This window comes from Dichomitus squalens, assembly GCF_000275845.1.
Source record: "Dichomitus squalens LYAD-421 SS1 unplaced genomic scaffold DICSQscaffold_15, whole genome shotgun sequence".
In the NCBI taxonomy this organism is placed as follows: Eukaryota; Fungi; Basidiomycota; class Agaricomycetes; order Polyporales; family Polyporaceae; genus Dichomitus; species Dichomitus squalens.
In genome coordinates, this window is record NW_006766897.1 from 510,906 (window position 1) to 528,020 (window position 17,115).

The 17,115-nt window shown below is 56.1% G+C and overlaps 5 protein-coding genes across 5 annotated transcripts; 2 read left to right on the forward strand and 3 right to left on the reverse strand.

Annotated features, from left to right (window-relative positions):
- Nucleotides 1-1,134: 1,134 nt before the first annotated feature.
- DICSQDRAFT_86839 (acyl-CoA N-acyltransferase) lies at nt 1,135-2,075 on the reverse strand. Its single transcript, XM_007366041.1, has 2 exons — nt 1,982-2,075; nt 1,135-1,915 (listed from the first exon to the last, which is right to left on the reverse strand). Exon 2 carries the CDS (start codon nt 1,909-1,911, stop codon nt 1,252-1,254), a length of 660 nt encoding a protein of 219 aa, XP_007366103.1. The 5' UTR covers nt 1,912-1,915; nt 1,982-2,075; the 3' UTR covers nt 1,135-1,251.
- Nucleotides 2,076-3,395: 1,320 nt separating this feature from the next.
- On the forward strand, nt 3,396-5,274 carry DICSQDRAFT_61293 (uncharacterized protein; the record flags this gene model as incomplete). The annotated part of the gene is made up of 6 exons (XM_007366042.1): nt 3,396-3,576; nt 3,624-4,128; nt 4,180-4,304; nt 4,366-4,451; nt 4,505-5,050; nt 5,110-5,274. 6 exons carry the CDS (start codon nt 3,396-3,398, stop codon nt 5,272-5,274), a joined length of 1,608 nt encoding a protein of 535 aa, XP_007366104.1.
- Nucleotides 5,275-5,502: 228 nt separating this feature from the next.
- On the reverse strand, nt 5,503-7,598 carry DICSQDRAFT_147364 (phenylalanine-tRNA ligase; the record flags this gene model as incomplete). Its single annotated transcript, XM_007366043.1, has 9 exons — nt 5,503-5,587; nt 5,656-5,816; nt 5,890-5,966; nt 6,044-6,582; nt 6,640-6,768; nt 6,821-6,913; nt 6,971-7,089; nt 7,145-7,387; nt 7,437-7,598. The coding sequence occupies 9 exons, from the start codon at nt 7,596-7,598 to the stop codon at nt 5,503-5,505; spliced, it is 1,608 nt and encodes a 535-aa protein (XP_007366105.1).
- A 1,464-nt stretch (nt 7,599-9,062) lies between these two features.
- DICSQDRAFT_180891 (acetyl-CoA synthetase-like protein) lies at nt 9,063-14,150 on the reverse strand. Its single transcript, XM_007366044.1, has 19 exons — nt 13,486-14,150; nt 13,113-13,433; nt 12,976-13,044; nt 12,830-12,921; nt 12,639-12,770; nt 12,529-12,582; nt 12,384-12,466; nt 12,288-12,322; nt 12,123-12,220; nt 11,894-12,052; nt 11,808-11,826; nt 11,598-11,748; nt 11,492-11,549; nt 11,182-11,441; nt 10,608-11,118; nt 10,515-10,548; nt 10,318-10,461; nt 10,011-10,264; nt 9,063-9,923 (listed from the first exon to the last, which is right to left on the reverse strand). The coding sequence occupies exons 1-19, from the start codon at nt 13,727-13,729 to the stop codon at nt 9,501-9,503; spliced, it is 3,141 nt and encodes a 1,046-aa protein (XP_007366106.1). The 5' UTR covers nt 13,730-14,150; the 3' UTR covers nt 9,063-9,500.
- A 259-nt stretch (nt 14,151-14,409) lies between these two features.
- DICSQDRAFT_155357 (uncharacterized protein) lies at nt 14,410-16,594 on the forward strand (the record flags this gene model as incomplete). Its single annotated transcript, XM_007366045.1, has 9 exons — nt 14,410-14,480; nt 14,540-14,595; nt 14,655-14,893; nt 14,948-15,015; nt 15,086-15,193; nt 15,248-15,547; nt 15,612-15,873; nt 15,972-16,265; nt 16,350-16,594. The coding sequence occupies exons 1-9, from the start codon at nt 14,427-14,429 to the stop codon at nt 16,592-16,594; spliced, it is 1,626 nt and encodes a 541-aa protein (XP_007366107.1). The 5' UTR covers nt 14,410-14,426.
- Between the last annotated feature and the right edge of the window lie 521 nt (nt 16,595-17,115).

A 17,115-nucleotide genomic window follows, 5' to 3' on the forward strand; every position in this document is an offset into this window, starting at 1 on the left:
TGGTTGGAAACGCACTCGATAACGTATCCCATCGTGATCTGCTACCGCCGGTGCTAGAGCGCACTAGCTAGGTCGACGATGGAGCCCAACACAAGCCCTTCGACGCTCGAGCAGCAGCTGTGGAGCGATCCTGCCCGCTAATTGGTCAGAGGCGGAATCCTCCCAGGCGCCGTCTTCGCTCGATGCCGCCCCGCGCAGCCAATGGCAGCGCGGGGCAGGCCGTAATGCTGACGCAGGCGCAGAAGTCTGGAAGGGGCGAGCTCGTCGTTCGCGGCCGCAGCGCTGCCGTCTCCTGCCTTCGGGGAGCCAATCGCGAGGGCCAGCGCATCCCCCCGAAGGCGTACGTGTCGGCCGAATGCCGCGGTCGCCGGGGAGCAGGATGACTGTTGCATGTATCAGATGCCAGGTTCCTCGATTGGTGCACGGCAGAGAGGTGCGCCTCGAGGCTCCCAGGCGTCCGGGTGCCCGTGGCCTTCGTTTCGCCGGGATCTCTCGCTGAGAGGAAGAACACATTTGAAGGCGACAGACATACCTTCGGCCGAACGAGTTTGTGCGTCATCTGTCCACGTCAATCTCCGGTCGAGCGTTCAGTTGGACGGCACATACATACATCCAGCCAGCCAATGGCGTGGGGCCAGTTCTCCCCGGCAATGCCCGACTCTCCCTAACGGATGCAGAAACCCGAGTCGGTGCTTGTGGGTACAAGGCCTTTCGCAGCCTTTCGCTAGCGGTGCATCCGTCGGGTTGCATACGTACTCGTCACGGCACGGTACGGTAAGTTTCGTTTTGATGATAAGTCTTTCCCTCTTTCACTGCATGGCGTGCGAGGCCGTGCCTCATGAAAGACCTTGGATACATGTAGTATCTACTGAGGTAATTGATATGTTGCTGTACATGGGAGGGCGCGTGGCCCTTGTGATGATGGGTCTTCACACGACCGGGATCCCACGAGCGCGAGAATTCACTGAACCTGAGGCGGGTGAAAGGGGGTCGAGAGGTTTGACACCTCCCTGGCCCGATAGCCCCGAGGTTTGCAAACCTCGTTGTAGTCTCTACGGCGCAACGACACGTTATTGCTTCATGATCGTTATCTTTAACTCGCAGATGGACGGCAATGCCAAGACCGTGTTCTCCGTGCACCGTTCCAGCGGAGGCGGCTGAAGTCGCAGTATCCTTGACCCAAGGGCCTAGAGAAGCCGAGGCCAAGTTGCAACCACTATGGTTACATATGCTTCGCTCGTCTACTCCGCTTCAAGGACTATAGTGGAAGTCCTTGAACTCAAGACCATACGTTCCTTGCGGTGCCCCTGGCAGCTCCTTGTACCCCAGCCTCTCATAGAAACGCCTTGCCGCCTCGTTCCTGGGGTCGATCCCCAGCCAAAGCCTCTCCAGCCCATGCTTCTCCCGCAGATACTCCGCCGCCCGCCCGATCAGCCTTCGCCCCCACCCCTGCCTCTGGTACTCGGGCAGGATGTCGATGTGCATGTGCGCGGGCGAGTAGTCGACCTGCGCCTGGGCGGCGCGGGGCGGGTTGTGGAGGACGTTGAGGAACCGGACGTCGGCCTCCGTCGCGCCCTCGTTGGCCTCCGGCGGGTACGCGTACTTCGCGCGGACGCGGGGCCACCACTCGTCCCGCGCGTGCCGCTCGTACGCGCGCGTGTCGTACGAGCCGAGGATGTACCCCACGACGGCGTCGTCCTTGGCAGGATCGACCATGACGAAGCCCCAGGTCGTGGGGAGGCTGACGTAGGGATCGGCGTAGACGGTGCCGATGAGCTCGCCATACTTGTGCAGGTGCTCTGCGGAGTTCCCGGCGTCGCCGGTGAGCAGACAGATGCGGTTGAGGGCGGATTGGTCTGCGGGGCGGGCTTCGCGAACGTAAACCTCGCCGCGAATCTGGGGCTCGGCCATGTCTCTAGGTGAGTCTGGGTGAGCGGTGTTACCTCATGACATCACGGGTTCACGAAGGAAGAGGACTTGCATTGAGAAGCGATGTCGTCGATGTATGGCTATCAAGCGAGTAAGTTACCGTTGAGTGCGCTTATCGGATGCCGCGTCCACTTGGGCTTTATACCCGCTGGCGATCGTACTTCAGTAAGTCTTACGCCTCTGGGCTTCGCAGGTGCCTGAAGTGACTACGCACGCACTGCTGGTGAAATGCGGGAACGAAGGTCAGACGGACGCTCGACGAATGAACTTCAGCTGAGGCTGCACGACTACTGGAGTATCCTCGGCGATAATCAAGCCAGCCAATCAGAGAGGCGCCATGACTCGATGTGGCACTCAACGCCCGCAGTAGCACAGCTTTCTGTACCTGCTTGCAGACTGCCATCTTCAGAATCCTGTTTATTACTGGGCCCACTAACTCCGAAGAGAAGCGTAGACTGCTGCAGGTTTGTGATAGAAGGTGCTAGCCTCCGTCGATATGTTTGTGCATTCAATCTGGTCTCATCGAAACGCTGTCCCGATTCGAACCGAACAATTTGGAGGTGGCTGACCGGCAGTGATCCTTCCCGGCGACTCACGAAAATAAGCAATGACAAGCATAACACGCTCGCGCCTTTGCCGTCTCCCTCAGCAAGCTCGTCATGCCCCACACCGACCATCCACCACGCCGTTCGTCCATGGCGCCTCGCCGCCGCTCTCTTAGCGAATCGGAGTCCCGGCGTAGCTCGCGCGTCCGCTTCGATGACGAGGACGAACTAACACAGGCATTTCGCGAGGCTGAGGACATGTTGGAAAACCTGCCAGCTGAACCTGCCGCACCTGCCATCGCGTCTCCTCAGCCGGCTCGCCCTTCGCAGGCTCGACCAGAGTGGCATTCTGTGGACTATCAGAACTCTCCTAACCCCGGACGCGGGCTTGGGATTGTTCGAGAAGAATCCGACGTCTCTCCTTTGTCGCCTGCGAGGGCCTTCCACAAGTCATCAAACCCTAGAGGCTCGGGGTACCACCCAGGCAACAGTCCCGTCAAGCGGCCGTCGCTCAGTACGGGAGATAGCTCCCGGCGATATTCATCATTCTCATCTTACCAACATCCCTACGATATTCCACCTCCCCGTAAAGCTTATAAGCCGTCGGCCCCTCGCCGTATCCCTTCCGTGACCGACTCCGTCTATAGTACTCAGGATCCTGACGAGAGCCAGGACGCGCGGACCATGGTAGAGCCCGAGGAAGAGGAGGGGGAAGAGGAATGCGATCTAGGCGACCGAGAGGACCGGCATCGAGGCTATCTCTCGAATCTCATCGACCTGTATCAGTACCAAGAAGCTGAGTCCGCGACAACTGCGAGAAATACAGCTCCCGGTAGCCTCAATCGACGCACACGCCTCAACAGGCTCCACTCCGGAGACTCCGCTTTCAGTCATGACTCCCTCGGCTTCGACATGCGTCGTATGGATTCTTTCGCCTCCAACAATTCCCAGGTTCTCGATCCCGATGACCCGACGGTAACTGGAGAACGCAGGAACCAGCTGGACGACCCCGAGGATATCGAGAGAGCGTGCTTGAAGCAGATGAACTACAAGGCTCGGCGGAAGTACCAACAGCGGATTAGAATCGAATTCAACATCACATGTGAGTTGCTTCCGGCTGTCTTCCATACGTCGCTGACTGGCCTCCAGCGGTCCTCAATCGCCAGAAGTTCCTCATGCGGCTTGCGAAGGCGTTGATGACGTTCGGAGCACCCTCTCATCGTATCGAGTCTCAACTGCTTTCTGCGTCGCGTATCCTCGAAGTCGACGCAGAGTTCATTCATATCCCCGGGGTCATCATCTGCTCGTTCGGTGACCTAGAAACGAAGACGTCCGAGATGCATTTCATCAAGTGCGGCGGCCGTCTCTCCCTCGGTAGCCTGCATGAGGTTCACCAAATTTACCGAGAAGTGGTGCACGACGAAATCAGTGCTCGCAGGGCGACGGAGAAACTCGATGCGTTGTTAAAAGCCAAGCCGCTATACGGACGACCCCTTCGGATCACCTTAGCGTTCTGCCTGTCCCTCCTCATCTGCCCGCTTGCCTTCGGTGGATCGTTCGTGGACATGTGGATTGCCGGACTCTGCGCCGGCGGTCTGTGCCTCATGCAACTCACCGTGGCGGCAAAAAGCCAGCTGTACGCTAACGTCTTCGAGTGAGTGCAGTCACCGTGTGCCTCATGGGCTAAGTAGCTGATATATCGCAGGATCTCAGTCACGATAGTCGTATCTTTCGCCGCCCGGGGTCTCAGTAGCATCCGTAGTCAGGTCTTCTGCTACACTGCCATATCGTCGGCTAGTATCATAGGAATTCTTCCAGGCTATTTGATTCGTGAGTCACCTCTGCGTACTTCCGCATCCTATACCACGAAGTAATCGTGAACAAATGACAGTGAGCAGCTCTCTCGAGCTCGCGTCTAAGAACATCGTTTGTGGAAGCGTGAAGATGGTCTATGCCCTGATTTACACACTCTTCTTGGTAGGCTCACCAGCTCTTTCTCATCTGTGCCGTTAGCGCTGACCTGCACACAGGGGTTCGGCTTACAGATTGGCTCAGACATTTACCTTCTTTTCGACCGAAGCGCAAGGCACGAACTCGCTGCTCTTGCTGCCCGTATGATGACTACAGCTTCGATTACTGGCACTTTCGTATCCGATAACGGTACCTTCGCCAACATCAACCACGGTGAGCCCCTCACGGGTACCTTCAGCTTCACGTCCGAGGCACCATTCCACCGGGAGCATATAGTCGATGGGTGCTATCGTCCGCCGAGCTTTCCATGGTACCTCCAGAAATTCCCCTGGTGGACGCAGTTCATCATCGTGCCCATCTTCTCCGTGCTGTCCTCGTTGGCCAATCTGCAGCCTCTGTGGACCGTGGAGCTCGTAGTCATGGTCGTCATCTCTTGCGTGTCCTATGCAGCGAACAAGATCGCGAATCACTTCATCTTCAACCGCTCTGACGTTGTCTCTGCGATTGGCGCGTTCGCGGTCGGCCTCCTCGGGAATCTCTACTCGCGAAAGATGGGTGGGACGGCATTCACATCCATGGTCACTGGCGTACTGTTCCTGGTGCCTGTAAGTACCCACCGTATTATAATACAGTTATCCTGTTCGGAGCTGACGTAGTGACAAAGTCTGGCCTATCGCAAGCGGGGGGTATCACCGCCCAAGGGAACGGCATTGACATCGGAGGCGCAATGATTGCGGTCACTATCGGTATCACAGTTGGGCTCTTCATGAGTCAGGCACTTGTCTACATGTTTGGCTCTCGAAAGAACGCTGCCATCTTCTCGTTCTAGCCTCTACGATCACCCCACCGCCATCCGGACCTCCGCCCTAATTGATCGCCCGTCTAGTTTTGTAGCTACGGACACGCCCTGCGCACCTGTAGCCATACCTCATTCACGCTTCCTGACAAGCCCGGACTACGTTCGTCGTTACCATCGTTACAAGATATACACTTTTATTCGTATCTCGCTCCGAAGATGTGTACAGATATTGATACTGCTTCTTCCGCCTACCCACCATCAGAAGCTGACAGCAGGTGACCTTTCGACGCTTTCCAGTGAGACCTTGTGGCCAACCAGTGTCCGGATGTTGTTGATCCCATAGCTGCGCGCACCAAGCAGAAGTTCAGAAACGGATTCGCATCTCGCATAGATGGGAGAACTTGCACATACCGAATCATCGTGGGCCGCTCCAGAGAGATACCCCAGCCGTGGACGTGCACGTCCTTGGGGAAACCCATTGGCTCCAGCATCTCTGGCCGGAACATGCCGGAATTGCCAATCTCGACCCACTTCTTCAGCTGCGGGTGGAAGGCGAAGATCTCCAGGGACGGCTGCGAGGGGGCACGTAGTAGCCAGGGGTCAGAACAACGTACGGCAGAGACAGCATTGACCGAGATCACCGACTTCTGTGTACGGATTGTACGCAGGCTTGAAGCGCAGGTTCTCGATGCCCATCTTCTTGAAGAAGACGCGCATGAAGCCTACAGTGCCATGTCAAGACCATGACAACGGCATCAAGCCGACAGTCGCGACAAGAAATGAACATGCAGAGACATACCGATGAGGTCCGCGAGAGTCAGCCCCCTATCAGCGACAACACCCTCGACCTGGTGGAACTCGGCCAAGTGCGTCGCGTCCATCGTCTCGTTCCGGAATACTCTGTCGATGGAGAAGAGTTTCGCGGGCCGGAACCCGTCGGGACCTGCCTTACCCGCGCCGGGGACGGTCGGGGTCACATGCGCACCCTCCTTCTGCACCGCAGCTTCCGCAGACGCATCGGCACCCTCGCCGCGGCACGCTGCTGCGAGCTTCCAGAGTATCGCCGCAGAAGAGGCCGTGGTGTGTGTGCGGAGAAGGAGCTTGCGCGACTCCTCATGTGACCAGGGCGCGCGATAGCCGGTCGAGCCGTACCCGCCGTGCTCGTGCACTCGTGAGACGCGCTCGTAGTATTCCTTTGGTGGGGGGAGGGAGACGGCGGGATCGGAGAGGTAGAAGGTGTCTTGTACCTCGCGGGCGGGGTGTTGTTGGGGGACGAAGAGGGCATCGAAGCACCAGAAGCCGGACTCGACGAAGGAGGATGTGGGCATCTCTGCAAAACTAGTGAGAGGTGTGAGGAACATTATACGATGTGGGCAAGACAGGCAGTTACCGTACCCCATTTCGAAGAAAATATTGCGGATCTCCTCCCTGACCTTGAGCAGTGGGTGGAGGGCACCGCCGTTTGGTGGGATACCCGCAGCCTCAAAGTTGTACTTCTTGTACGTCGAGGTCTTCCAAGAACCACTACAAAAAGGCAATTGAAGAGCGGTATAAAGTGACGGTGAAGATCACCTACGAGGTGAGCATCTCCACGGTGAGATCAGTTTCCGGCTTCGCCGTTGATGTACTGAATTTGGTGCCCTTGTGTACGGTGAACCATTGACCTTTTCTGTGGAAATAACGTTCAGCATGCACAACAGACCGGGGATGTCAATGAGGGTCATACCTTTGCACGATGAGCTTCCGTTTCCGCAGTTCCGCGAGAGCCTTCTCGCCTGCTTTCAACGTTCCTGTGGAATCTACTTCCCGCAGCTGAAGTTGAGTAGTGTCCACAATCTCTGGCACCTAAGTGGGTACTCAGCATGCATATATCAGGACGCGTGTCAGGGGATCGACGAACCAGCTTGACAAGGCCATCTCCCTCCTTCCCGATCCACTTGTTCTTGAAAGCTTGTCCTTGCCCAATCTTCGCGGTCTCCGCGCCCACTTTGTTCTGAAGTTCTTTGATAGGGATCGGTTGACCCTCTCCCTTGACTGGACACGCGTTCCACACTCGTGCTTCGTGCGACCCCTGCAGAGCGATTTGTGCACCCTCTTGGGTCAGGACATGGGACACAGTTTCTTGGGTGGTATACGTGATCATCTGAAAGGACATGGGTATGTGTACACAATTCAATAGAAAAGGTATGTACATCACGACTTGACAAGGAGTTCAGGGCACCCAGGATGATGATTTGGGAGTCATGAGTGGCGGCAGGTTCTTTGTAGCCGGGCAGGACGAGAGTACGGGTATCTTGGATGACACCCTCCTTGTCGAGGGTGTCGAGAATAAGCTGCTGAATTGCTTCCGCCATCGCAGTCGAATCGTACCAAGCCCAAGGAATGTAGGGGGATAACAGAATGCCGAGCGAAGGCAGGGATAGCTGAGGAGTGTTTTCGAGATCAGAGATGGGATGTGCAACTTGAAGTAAATCTCGATGCACTTGACTCGAGAGGCGCCCATACACGATCGCGTCTCGTTGCACGTGAATGATGCTCGTCCCCGTCTTTGACCCCGGTGTACACGCCCTTAGCCATGCACATCTTGCTCCATGTCCTCCACACTGCCCCACAACGTCGAAAACTCCTGGCAGGATGCGTGGAATAGTGCTCAAGACACCATTGCCCGAATACGCGATGATGTGGCTTCCTCGTCATCCCCCAGTCCCCGAATTACACGTGTGGGGAAGGTCGACGCAGAATTGCTCGATGCGGAGCTCGTTCAGGTGCTCAAGGAGCCGCTGACGAAGGCACTCAGCTTGGTCGACGTAAGTGTTGTCGTGTGCTCGATGTATGCTTGTCCTTACATTGTGCCTTCAGTCTGCTTTCAAAGCCAAGTTCGATCCCGAACTTACGCTGTTCATCCACTTAGTCCTCTACAAGCTATCTGTATGGGACCATGGCGCAAGCTATGGGGCGAAACTGCAGGGACTCAAGTATGCACCGCTACGGGCCCTTACATGTGCGTCCTCGTTCAGTTCACACGGTACTGGTGTTGAACGGTCCTGATAGCTTCCGGGATACCTCGGACCACACTGGCACTGCATAGCTTCATATCAATCTTCGTCCCGTACTTCCACACTCGACTCCGCGCACATGCACTATCCAACGCATGGCCCGACGCGCCTTCTTCTGACCGGCGACGTAGAATATGGGAGTTGCTGACCCGCTTCGAGACCTTACATGGTCTTCTTGCTCTGCTAAACTTCATCGTATTCTTGAAGAATGGACGGTATGTTCATGTTGTGATTCTGCTTCCGTCGCTTTCGTGACAGAGTCCGTTCTCAGTTTTCGGACGCTAGCGGATCGAATATTTGGTCTGCGTCTAGTACCCGCCCGCCGACAGTTCCAACGCGAAGTGTCGTACGAATTCATGAATCGCCAGATGGTTTGGCACGCGTTTACCGTAAGTCACCCTCTGGCCGTCTCTTCTCAGGCTACCCCATTGCAACGTAGGAGTTCCTCCTCTTCCTATTGCCCCTCATCAACACACGAGCCATCCGACGACAAGTGTCATCATTAGCATCTCGAGTGACCCTAGTCTCCCTGCTCCCTGCCCCCGTACGTACACTCGTTGGCGCATCCGCCTCCCCTGAGGCACAATCTGAGAAGCGGACACGCCGGGGCAAGTACTGGTCTCTCCCATCCGACCACTGTGCCATCTGCGCAGACAACGCATCTACAAACCTCAACTTCTCCGACCCGGCAAACGCGCTTACGTCTCTCAGCGTGGTCTCCCCATATACCACAGCCGGGCCATCCCCACCTGACACGGACGATCCCGACTACGTTCCACAGTTCCCGATTCATTCGGCCTACGTGACGTCGTGCGGGCATGTCTACTGCTACTACTGCTTGACAGAGCGCATGATGCGCACTGCAGACGAGCGGTCGGGTGTCGGCCCCAATGGCATGCTCTGGGAGTGTCCCCGCTGCACGGAAGCAGTATTCGCGGCGGATAGACTCGAGGCAGAGGCAGAAGGGCCGGAGTACGAGAGTGGGGTAGATGACGATGACGACGACGCGATGAGCGGCACGATGAGCTTCGACTCGGGCTTGGACACGGAGTTCACGGACATGAGCGGGAGCGTCGGGAGCTTTGCAGATAGCGAAGAGTCTGGCATGTATAGTGATTGACACAATGATGCTCGTCATTCAGGTTTCTACTACATTGCGCGGTCACGACGACGTATTCACACCTCGAAGGTCTAGCAATCTTAAGCAGATGCAGGCAAAAATCCTGAAGCACGCCACGCTGCAATCCACCGCTTAATATCCGCCTCCCCAAGCTCCGGCATGCTCGCAAGCGTCTCCGACGCGCCCACCGCCTTCTTCGTATCCAGCTGATAGAGCCCAAGTGGTGTCTTCGTATTCGCTGATGCAGAAGAGCGGAAGAAATCCAGCAGACGCAACGCAGGGTGCTCTCGCGCCGCTTCAGCGTTGCGCTCGGCGGCCGCCTCGAGCGCAGCGAGCCACTCCACGTATGGCACGAGGGTCGCTTGAAGCTCTTGCGCAATAGGCGTGATGAGGGACCTCCAGGGTATGGGTCGAGGATGGACGAGGTGCAAGATCGGCTCGGGCGAGGAGCGCATCTCGACGAAGGCCCGTGCTGCGGGGTAGCTGAGGAAGAACGACGCTTCCTGAAAACAGCCATGTCAACTTAGTTTGCAGCACGGAGAAGCGGCCTGACGCAGACTCGGCTGAGCTTGACCGCTAATGTGACTTACCCCTTCGACGTTAGGCAGGTGCGACGTGAGACTAGCTGACTTGACGAGGGCGGGGAACCACTCGCGCTCGTTCCAGTGGCCGGTCTTGTCCCCGCTGATCTGCCCCAGACGCACAACCACGATTGGTACACCGGCGCGCTGTGCGACGTTGTAGAGGACTTGTTCCGCAATCCACTTGGATTCACCGTAGCCAGAGCCTAGCGGAGAGGAGGGATCGAGTGATACCTCGGGTATAGGTGGGGGAATGTTGCAAGCTAAGAACACACACGTTAGACGGTGATGCGAAGATTGTTACCAAAATGCCCACATGCGAAGACACCGATGGAACTAGTGAACTGGATTCTGGGCGGAGAGCTGTGCGGCGAGCTCAAGGAGAGTTCGACAAGGTTCCGTACAGCCTTCAGATCGGGCTCGAACGACGACAAGGCAAGGTTGAAGTTGACGGTCCAGGCTGCGGATCGTCATTAGCACAAGCCTCAGCAGCCCAACCGTATGAACCCGCACCGTTGTGTAGAATGTGGGTGACTGAGTCTCGAATCTGACATTCGTCATAAGTATAGGGTTTCTTCGTCTCAGAATGAAAGCGAGATAAGGCACCTCGTCCAGTAGCTGAGGTTCGATCCCGAATCCTGGCACGTCCAAAGCTGCCTCGATCATCCTAAACTTCGGAGTGGTCAGAAGCGACTCGTCCAGAGCCCTCTCTTTGAAGCGGGTCAATTGTCTCTCCATCGCTTGCGACCCTGGCCTGTTGAACGCATATACCCTCTCCACACGCTCGTCACGCAGCAGATGCTCAAGGACGTCGCATCCGAAACCTCCCGTGGTGCCCGTGATCAGGACGACGTCCTTGTCGCTTTGACGAGCCCGGAGCTGTGCAGGACGGGGAGGTAGGTTTGACGAGTACTTCTCGGCGATAAGGACGAGGTCATGGGCGGTGGTGGCAGTCGGGGCGACTCCCTTGTTGTGAAGGATATGAAGGACAGCCTCAGTCAACGCTGAGATGGTAGGCGCTTGGTAGACGATGCTCATCGGGAGCAGCTTGGCCGAAGTAGGAGACGTCTCGCGCACTGCGCGCAGGAGGGTATTGCGGATCCAAGTAGCTTGTAAACTAGTATCCGCCAGTCATTTGCGTCAGTAAAATGGTCTGTTGCGCATGATAAAATGAATCTACCTATCGCAGCCGTGTCTGAAGAAATCGGCATCATCGGGGATCGACTTCTTGAGCACCCTCTCGACGACGGTCCGTAAGAACGTGCGCGTACTGTCGTTGTTCCACGCAGCAGGCGCTCCGACGTCGCTCTGTGCGCTCTCCTCAACGACCTTATACAGGGCCGCGATCTCTTCCTGGTAGTCCTTCAGGATCCACGTCCTCCGCGGGTAACCCTTGATGTTGTACGAAAACGGTTTCCCAGGAGACGTGACGATTATCATCTGTTATTCGTGAACATACTGGCCCGATACGCTTCCCCCTCCCGACTTACTTCCTTGAACAACCGCGAGTGTTGAGGGGCGAACTCGTTAGCCCTTTCGATCGACTTCCTGCAGAGATCATCAATAGAGGATGGCGGCGTTAGAGGCAAGACCCACCATATCTTATTCCTAAAGTCTACGAGTTTGCCTAAGTCTTGCGGATCGAACCTATACTCGGGGGTCGGCTCAATGAGCAGCCCGTTCTGGAACTTGCCCTGTCCAAACATGATGCACCCTTGGACATGGGGGTCCTCGCTGATGATACTCTCTACATGTGCAAAGCTTAGTTGGTTCTCTCAGCCACGACGATATATAAACAAGACTTACCTAACGGGCCAGGGTTTGTCTGTGATCCACGAATGCAATTGTCATGTCAGTTCCTGCTTGCTCAGTGCTTGCCAAATCATGCGTACCTTCTCACCATTCGACAGAATGATCTGGTCGTCCAACCGTCCATAGTACCTGTAAAAGTTCGGACGTGTCGGGTGTCGCTCGAGTATGTCGTTAGTTGCGTATGCATCTTTCCCGTCGAACTTGGTGTTCACGATAGGCAGGGGGATTTCCGGATCGGACTACGACCAGGACTTGTGTGAGCCATGGGAGCAGGTCGATACGACGATGAGGTGCAGCATAGTAACTCACAATGACGATGAGTTCATAGCGGCCTTCACCAGCGTCAACCAGCCTCTGGTCATGCATCGGGTTGAGCTGGAAATAAGCCCAGTCCATTCCGGGGTTGGCTGACGGCCAGGGCGAAGGTAAGCACACGTGTCGGCACCACCAGTCAGAAAGGCAGAGAGGGCTAACCAGTGAAGAACTTGGCTATCGCGCCGATTTCCGTGCTGAATGGTATAGGTTATAATTCGGACATTGGTACATCTTGTTCCGCGGTCGGGATCTTACCTGCCATAGAGCGAGTACAAATTGATTCCCTGCGAAGCCAGCATGTCGCCGACTCCTTGGTCCAGCGGGGCACCGCCGAATATCTGAGGGACGCAAGTAGTCATGATTACATGGAAGCGCGGCCATGTGGGCAGCGAATACGTACGAGACCCTTCATGGTCTTCATATGCTCGACTTTGGCCGGCTCGCGCGCCCACATCTATGACGCTCTGCATGAGGGAAACCCCTTGCTCCCGTTCTGCGATAAAAGCGTACCTCGATCATGGCGGGAGCGGTCATGATGTATTCTGACGATGTCTTTACGATGCCGTCGAAAACGTTCTCCGGCGTTGGAAAGGTAGGTGGTGACGCCGGTGGAAACACGCCCAGTAGCATACCGTTATTTGCCTACGCCTCATGTTAGCACCACCATTCGATAAAGAAGCAAATGCTTCGATATGTCTTACCGCCAAGCAATACATCATGACCCCGATAGCATGGAACATCGGCGTACCGTGAATGCTCAGCGAGACTTGGGAAAGATCTACTTCACCGTACCCTAGCAGACTCGTGTTCAGGGTCAAGCTGGATAGACTTCATGATAGGTACTCACAAGGTGAGCTAGACCAAGACATCATCTTCTTATGCGTCCACCGGACAGGCTTAGGGTGGTTAGTAGAACCTGCCGAGAGGCAGGTAGGGATTGAGCTGGATCGGCACGACGTAACCGATCGTTCAGGCAAAACTCACCAGAAGAGTGCAAAATCATACAAAGGCCATTGATGTCAAGGGTCGCCGGCAGATCCTCCGTACTGAGACCGTCCACCGACGCATCCGCCGGGAACAGCTGCTCGAATGTCGGCACATCATGTAAGGTGACTCCGTTGAGCTCCGCCAGTGCTTTCTTCGCCAAATCTTGGACTAGGGCATCCGAAGACAAGAGAAGGTGCCGACACTCGGTTTTACGCAGCATGTCGGCGACAGCGGCGGGGACGTTGCGAGGCGAAATCAGGAACATGGTGTATCCGGCGCGCATGATACCCAGTTGGATGATGCTATAGGTGATTGTGTCTGGACCAGAGCATGACTATATGCATTCAAGAACGAGTATGATACGCTTCACCTATGTTCGCAATCACGGCGACGATCTGCGGCGTAGCGATACGAGCTTGAACATAACGAGCCGCGCGTCGGATAGCCTTGATAACTTGAGCGTAGGTGAGCGTATTGACCTCGTTTCCGTCGTGGAATCGATAGAGTGGGTAATCAGGATTCTCCCTTGCATGCCACTCGTATAGCTCTGGCATAGACAGCTCCCCCGATATTACGAGTTCTCGGGGGGAACGGAAGGCGGGAACGGCAGTCATGATGAAAACGGGTTGTAGGTTGAGGTCGTCCAAAGCCTAGCGGCAGTTCTCCACGAATTTATAAGCCTAAATCGAGCATATTGGGGGACAGTGTCACACGGTTGGCACATGAGAGGCCCATGACGGGTCGCAGCAGCCTTCGAGGGTTTCGCGCGATGTTCTCCGAATACATCACGAAGAGAATGTTCGACGACGAACTTAGGCGACTTCGAGCACGCGCCCAATCGCAGCGGGAAGCCTGATTTCCGTGAGGCGTCTGGATATGACTGCATTGAGTAAGTGCGGCTTAAGAGAAATACGTTTACGATGAAGGCTGTATTTGTCTCATAGCAGGTTCTACATGACTCAAGTCTGGCTGATTTGGGCTGCAGCACACTTGCGCTCGAGGGAGGGAAACCACGCGGTGTCCTGCGGTACACAGAACTCGTTTGCTGGCGCGCGCTGTATGGGATGGAGGAGCCATGATTGGGTTCGAGTGTGGATGCAATGGAAGATGGTGGGAAGGAGAGAACAGACGAGAGGCGGCATGGATGGCGCTTGCACCGGCATCCGAGCGCCCATAACGGGAAGGAGAAGCCACAAACGCGTCTAGCCGAGGTCACGCGTTCCGCGACCGACTGGCGCGTCCGACTCGGAGTCCTCGACGCGTCCCTAGCCTCCAGCCTCCATCTCCTTTGCGTCGTCTGCTTGTCCGAACATGCCTGCAATCGACGACTTTCTGACAAAACAGATCTACATAGACAAGAATCTCGTGGGTTATGGCTTGCATTTCCTCGGAGGGACCGCGCTGACCACAGCGCGACTTGCAAGGTGACGTTTCGATCGCTCAGTCGCCAGTTCGGTCTCCATGTCAATGCCGCAAAGAAGTAAGCCAGACGCGTATATCTAAGCTGGGATGCGCTCATGCTTTGTTTCCACCTCACAGCGAGCTAGCTAGGTTCCACAGCAGCTCTGTTACTACAGAAACGCGCTCCTTCGCCACATATCTCGTCTCCGGCGAACTCTTCTCACAACCTCGTACGAGCCCTAATGGCGCCACACAGTCAACTGAAGAAAGTATGGATGTGGATGCAGACCTGGCTGATACCGTAGGTGAGGGAGAGGAAGGTGAAGAGGAAGTGCCCACAACCACTATGACGCTTGTCGGCGAGAAGGACCTCGAAGGTGCGTTGCGCTAAGACTATTCGCTGCAAAGCCCTCCTATATACGTCCCATCAGGCGCAAAGTCCAAGTACGCGCGTATATACTCCGTACACGTATACTGTTTGAGCCCCTCGCCTCTCACGGTACGTCCGTCCGTCCGTCCGTCCGTCCGTCCAGTCACCTCCCATTTTCTTGCGGCTCAAGCTCCGCCAGGATGCCGGCCTTATCTGCGACCCGTCAGCGGTTGTATATAAAGCAGACGCAGTAGATGCCCCCACTTCTTCTATTGCCCTTGGTCGTATCGTAGGACCTGATGTTCGCGTAAGATGCTCCTTCCTATTCTCCTCACGGCGGTCGTTACAACATACTACACAGATCGGCAAAGTCCCTCCTCCCGTCGCATCCTCGTCCAAAGCTCCTGAGCCTATCAGTCGCAAACCAACTCTGAAAGCGAAGACTGAAGATACCAAGTCCCCAGACCAAGACAAAGGCAAGGGTAACACGATCAAGCCTAAGGCGTCTGGTAAGCTGGACTGGAGCAAGGCAAAGAAGTCGTCCGAGGCTGTCAAGAAAGAGAAAGACGTCAAAGTGAAGAAGGAAGAGTCGCCCGTACGCCTGGTAAAGGCGGAGACCCCCTTCAAATCTGAGAGCGAGTCTCCACAAGACGGTAGCAAGGTATGGATGTCGCCGTGCACGCCGTGTCATTTTGAGATGCAGACGTGGTGATGCTGTGCCACAGCGCGGCGTGAAGCGGAAAGCTGCACTCCCAACAGCGTCCGACACAGAAGAGAAGCCGAAGGTGAAGGAGGAGAAATCCAAAGTCACCCCGGCGCACGATCTCAAGCTGAGGAGGAATCGCATCTTGTCCGATGACGAAGATGAGGACTACGCCCATCCGCTCAAGCTGCAGGCTAAGAGGAAGTCCAAGGTCCCAGCCGCTATTGACGCGTTCGAATCCGATGCCGAGCGGAGCCTGCGCGCGATGATGGACATGGACGATGGTGAGTACACATATCACTCGCCACCGCCCCCTTGCTCCCCCTCTCCTCCGCATACAAATAGCATGACCGGGAAGCTATGCTCACTACCCCTCATGAAGACGACGTGGAATTGGCCTCCAAGAGCCGCCCCAGACCAAACCCCAAGCTCATACCCACGGTCCCAAGCGACGAGGACATCGAGATGGCTGCCTCAGAGCCGGAGCCCGTTCCCCCCTCGGAACCGGAGCGGGACGACGAGGACATGGAGATGGAACTGGAAGAAGACATACCGAAGCCAAAGCCCCAGCCAAAGAAGAAGGCGGCAAAGAAGGCGTGGCCCGTCGGGCGCAACGGCCTGAAGAAAAAGCGGATAGTGCGGTCGCGCGTCACTACGGATGCGAAGGGGTACATGGGTGCGTTTTCGTCTCGGTATGGGTGTGGAATGGGGGCAAACGGGTGCTGATGAGCGCCTCCACCGTCAACTGTGCCGTTAACAGTCACGGAGAATTACTCAGAGTACGAGTCTGTGGATGAAGAGGAGGCGGCGGCGGAAGAGGCGAAGAAGGTGCCGAAGGGGAAGAAGGCGTCTGCCACTAAGCCCAAGAAGGGCGACGCCGAGGAGAGGGCAAGCGCGCCGAAGCCCAAGCCCGTCGCGCGTTCGGACAGCGTCAAGAAGCGGGCGGGGGGAAGACCCAGCGCGCAGGGCAGCTTGAAGGACTTCTTTGGGAAGCCAAAGAGTTGAATTCCGGAGAAGGGGTCAGGCCTCATTGCAGTGGTTGTTCATATAAGTTCCATCAGACACTCGTTAGTACGTCGCGCGAGGGTTTGGTTATGCTTGTACTATGTGGTACGTTCCTATCCTCTAGTCTCCCATTCCTCGTCGGATTCAACAGTGTTGCGGATGATATGCAGTGGTCTACGCGCAGGTTTCCTTGTCATCACATAAGTGGCGCAGATATACCAGGCAGCGTCTCTCCGAGTGCCGCACACAGCGAGTACTCCTACATACATGGGAATATGCCACTGCAGGGGACGGTACACAAAATATTCCCCGAATTTTACTACGGTGCACGCCAAACGGACGTTTAGCCATGAGATAGAAAAGATCGACGGATGTCAGCTTGTTCATCAGGGAGCTGCAAGTGAATCAGAAGGCTGGGCTCGGCCACGCTTTTTCTCGCCGGCGTGGGCCCGCTCGCTGCTTGCAGTGCCGATGAGCTGGAGCTAACCATGACGCTCAACCAGATCGTTGTCTGGCGCGGG

Excerpts from the sequence above, each read along its gene's own strand:
- DICSQDRAFT_180891 (XM_007366044.1), bottom strand. The coding sequence starts at position 13,729 with ATGACTGCCGTTCCCGCCTTCCGTTCCCCCCGAGAACTCGTAATATCG. Across the intron at positions 12,053-12,122 it reads GCTATGAACTCATCGTCATT|TCCGATCCGGAAATCCCCCT; the intron begins GTGAGTTACTAT and ends TCCTGGTCGTAG. Across the intron at positions 10,265-10,317 it reads TTCCATCGGTGTCTTCGCAT|CTTGCAACATTCCCCCACCT; the intron begins GTGGGCATTTTG and ends GTGTGTTCTTAG.
- DICSQDRAFT_86839 (XM_007366041.1), bottom strand. The coding sequence starts at position 1,911 with ATGGCCGAGCCCCAGATTCGCGGCGAGGTTTACGTTCGCGAAGCCCGC.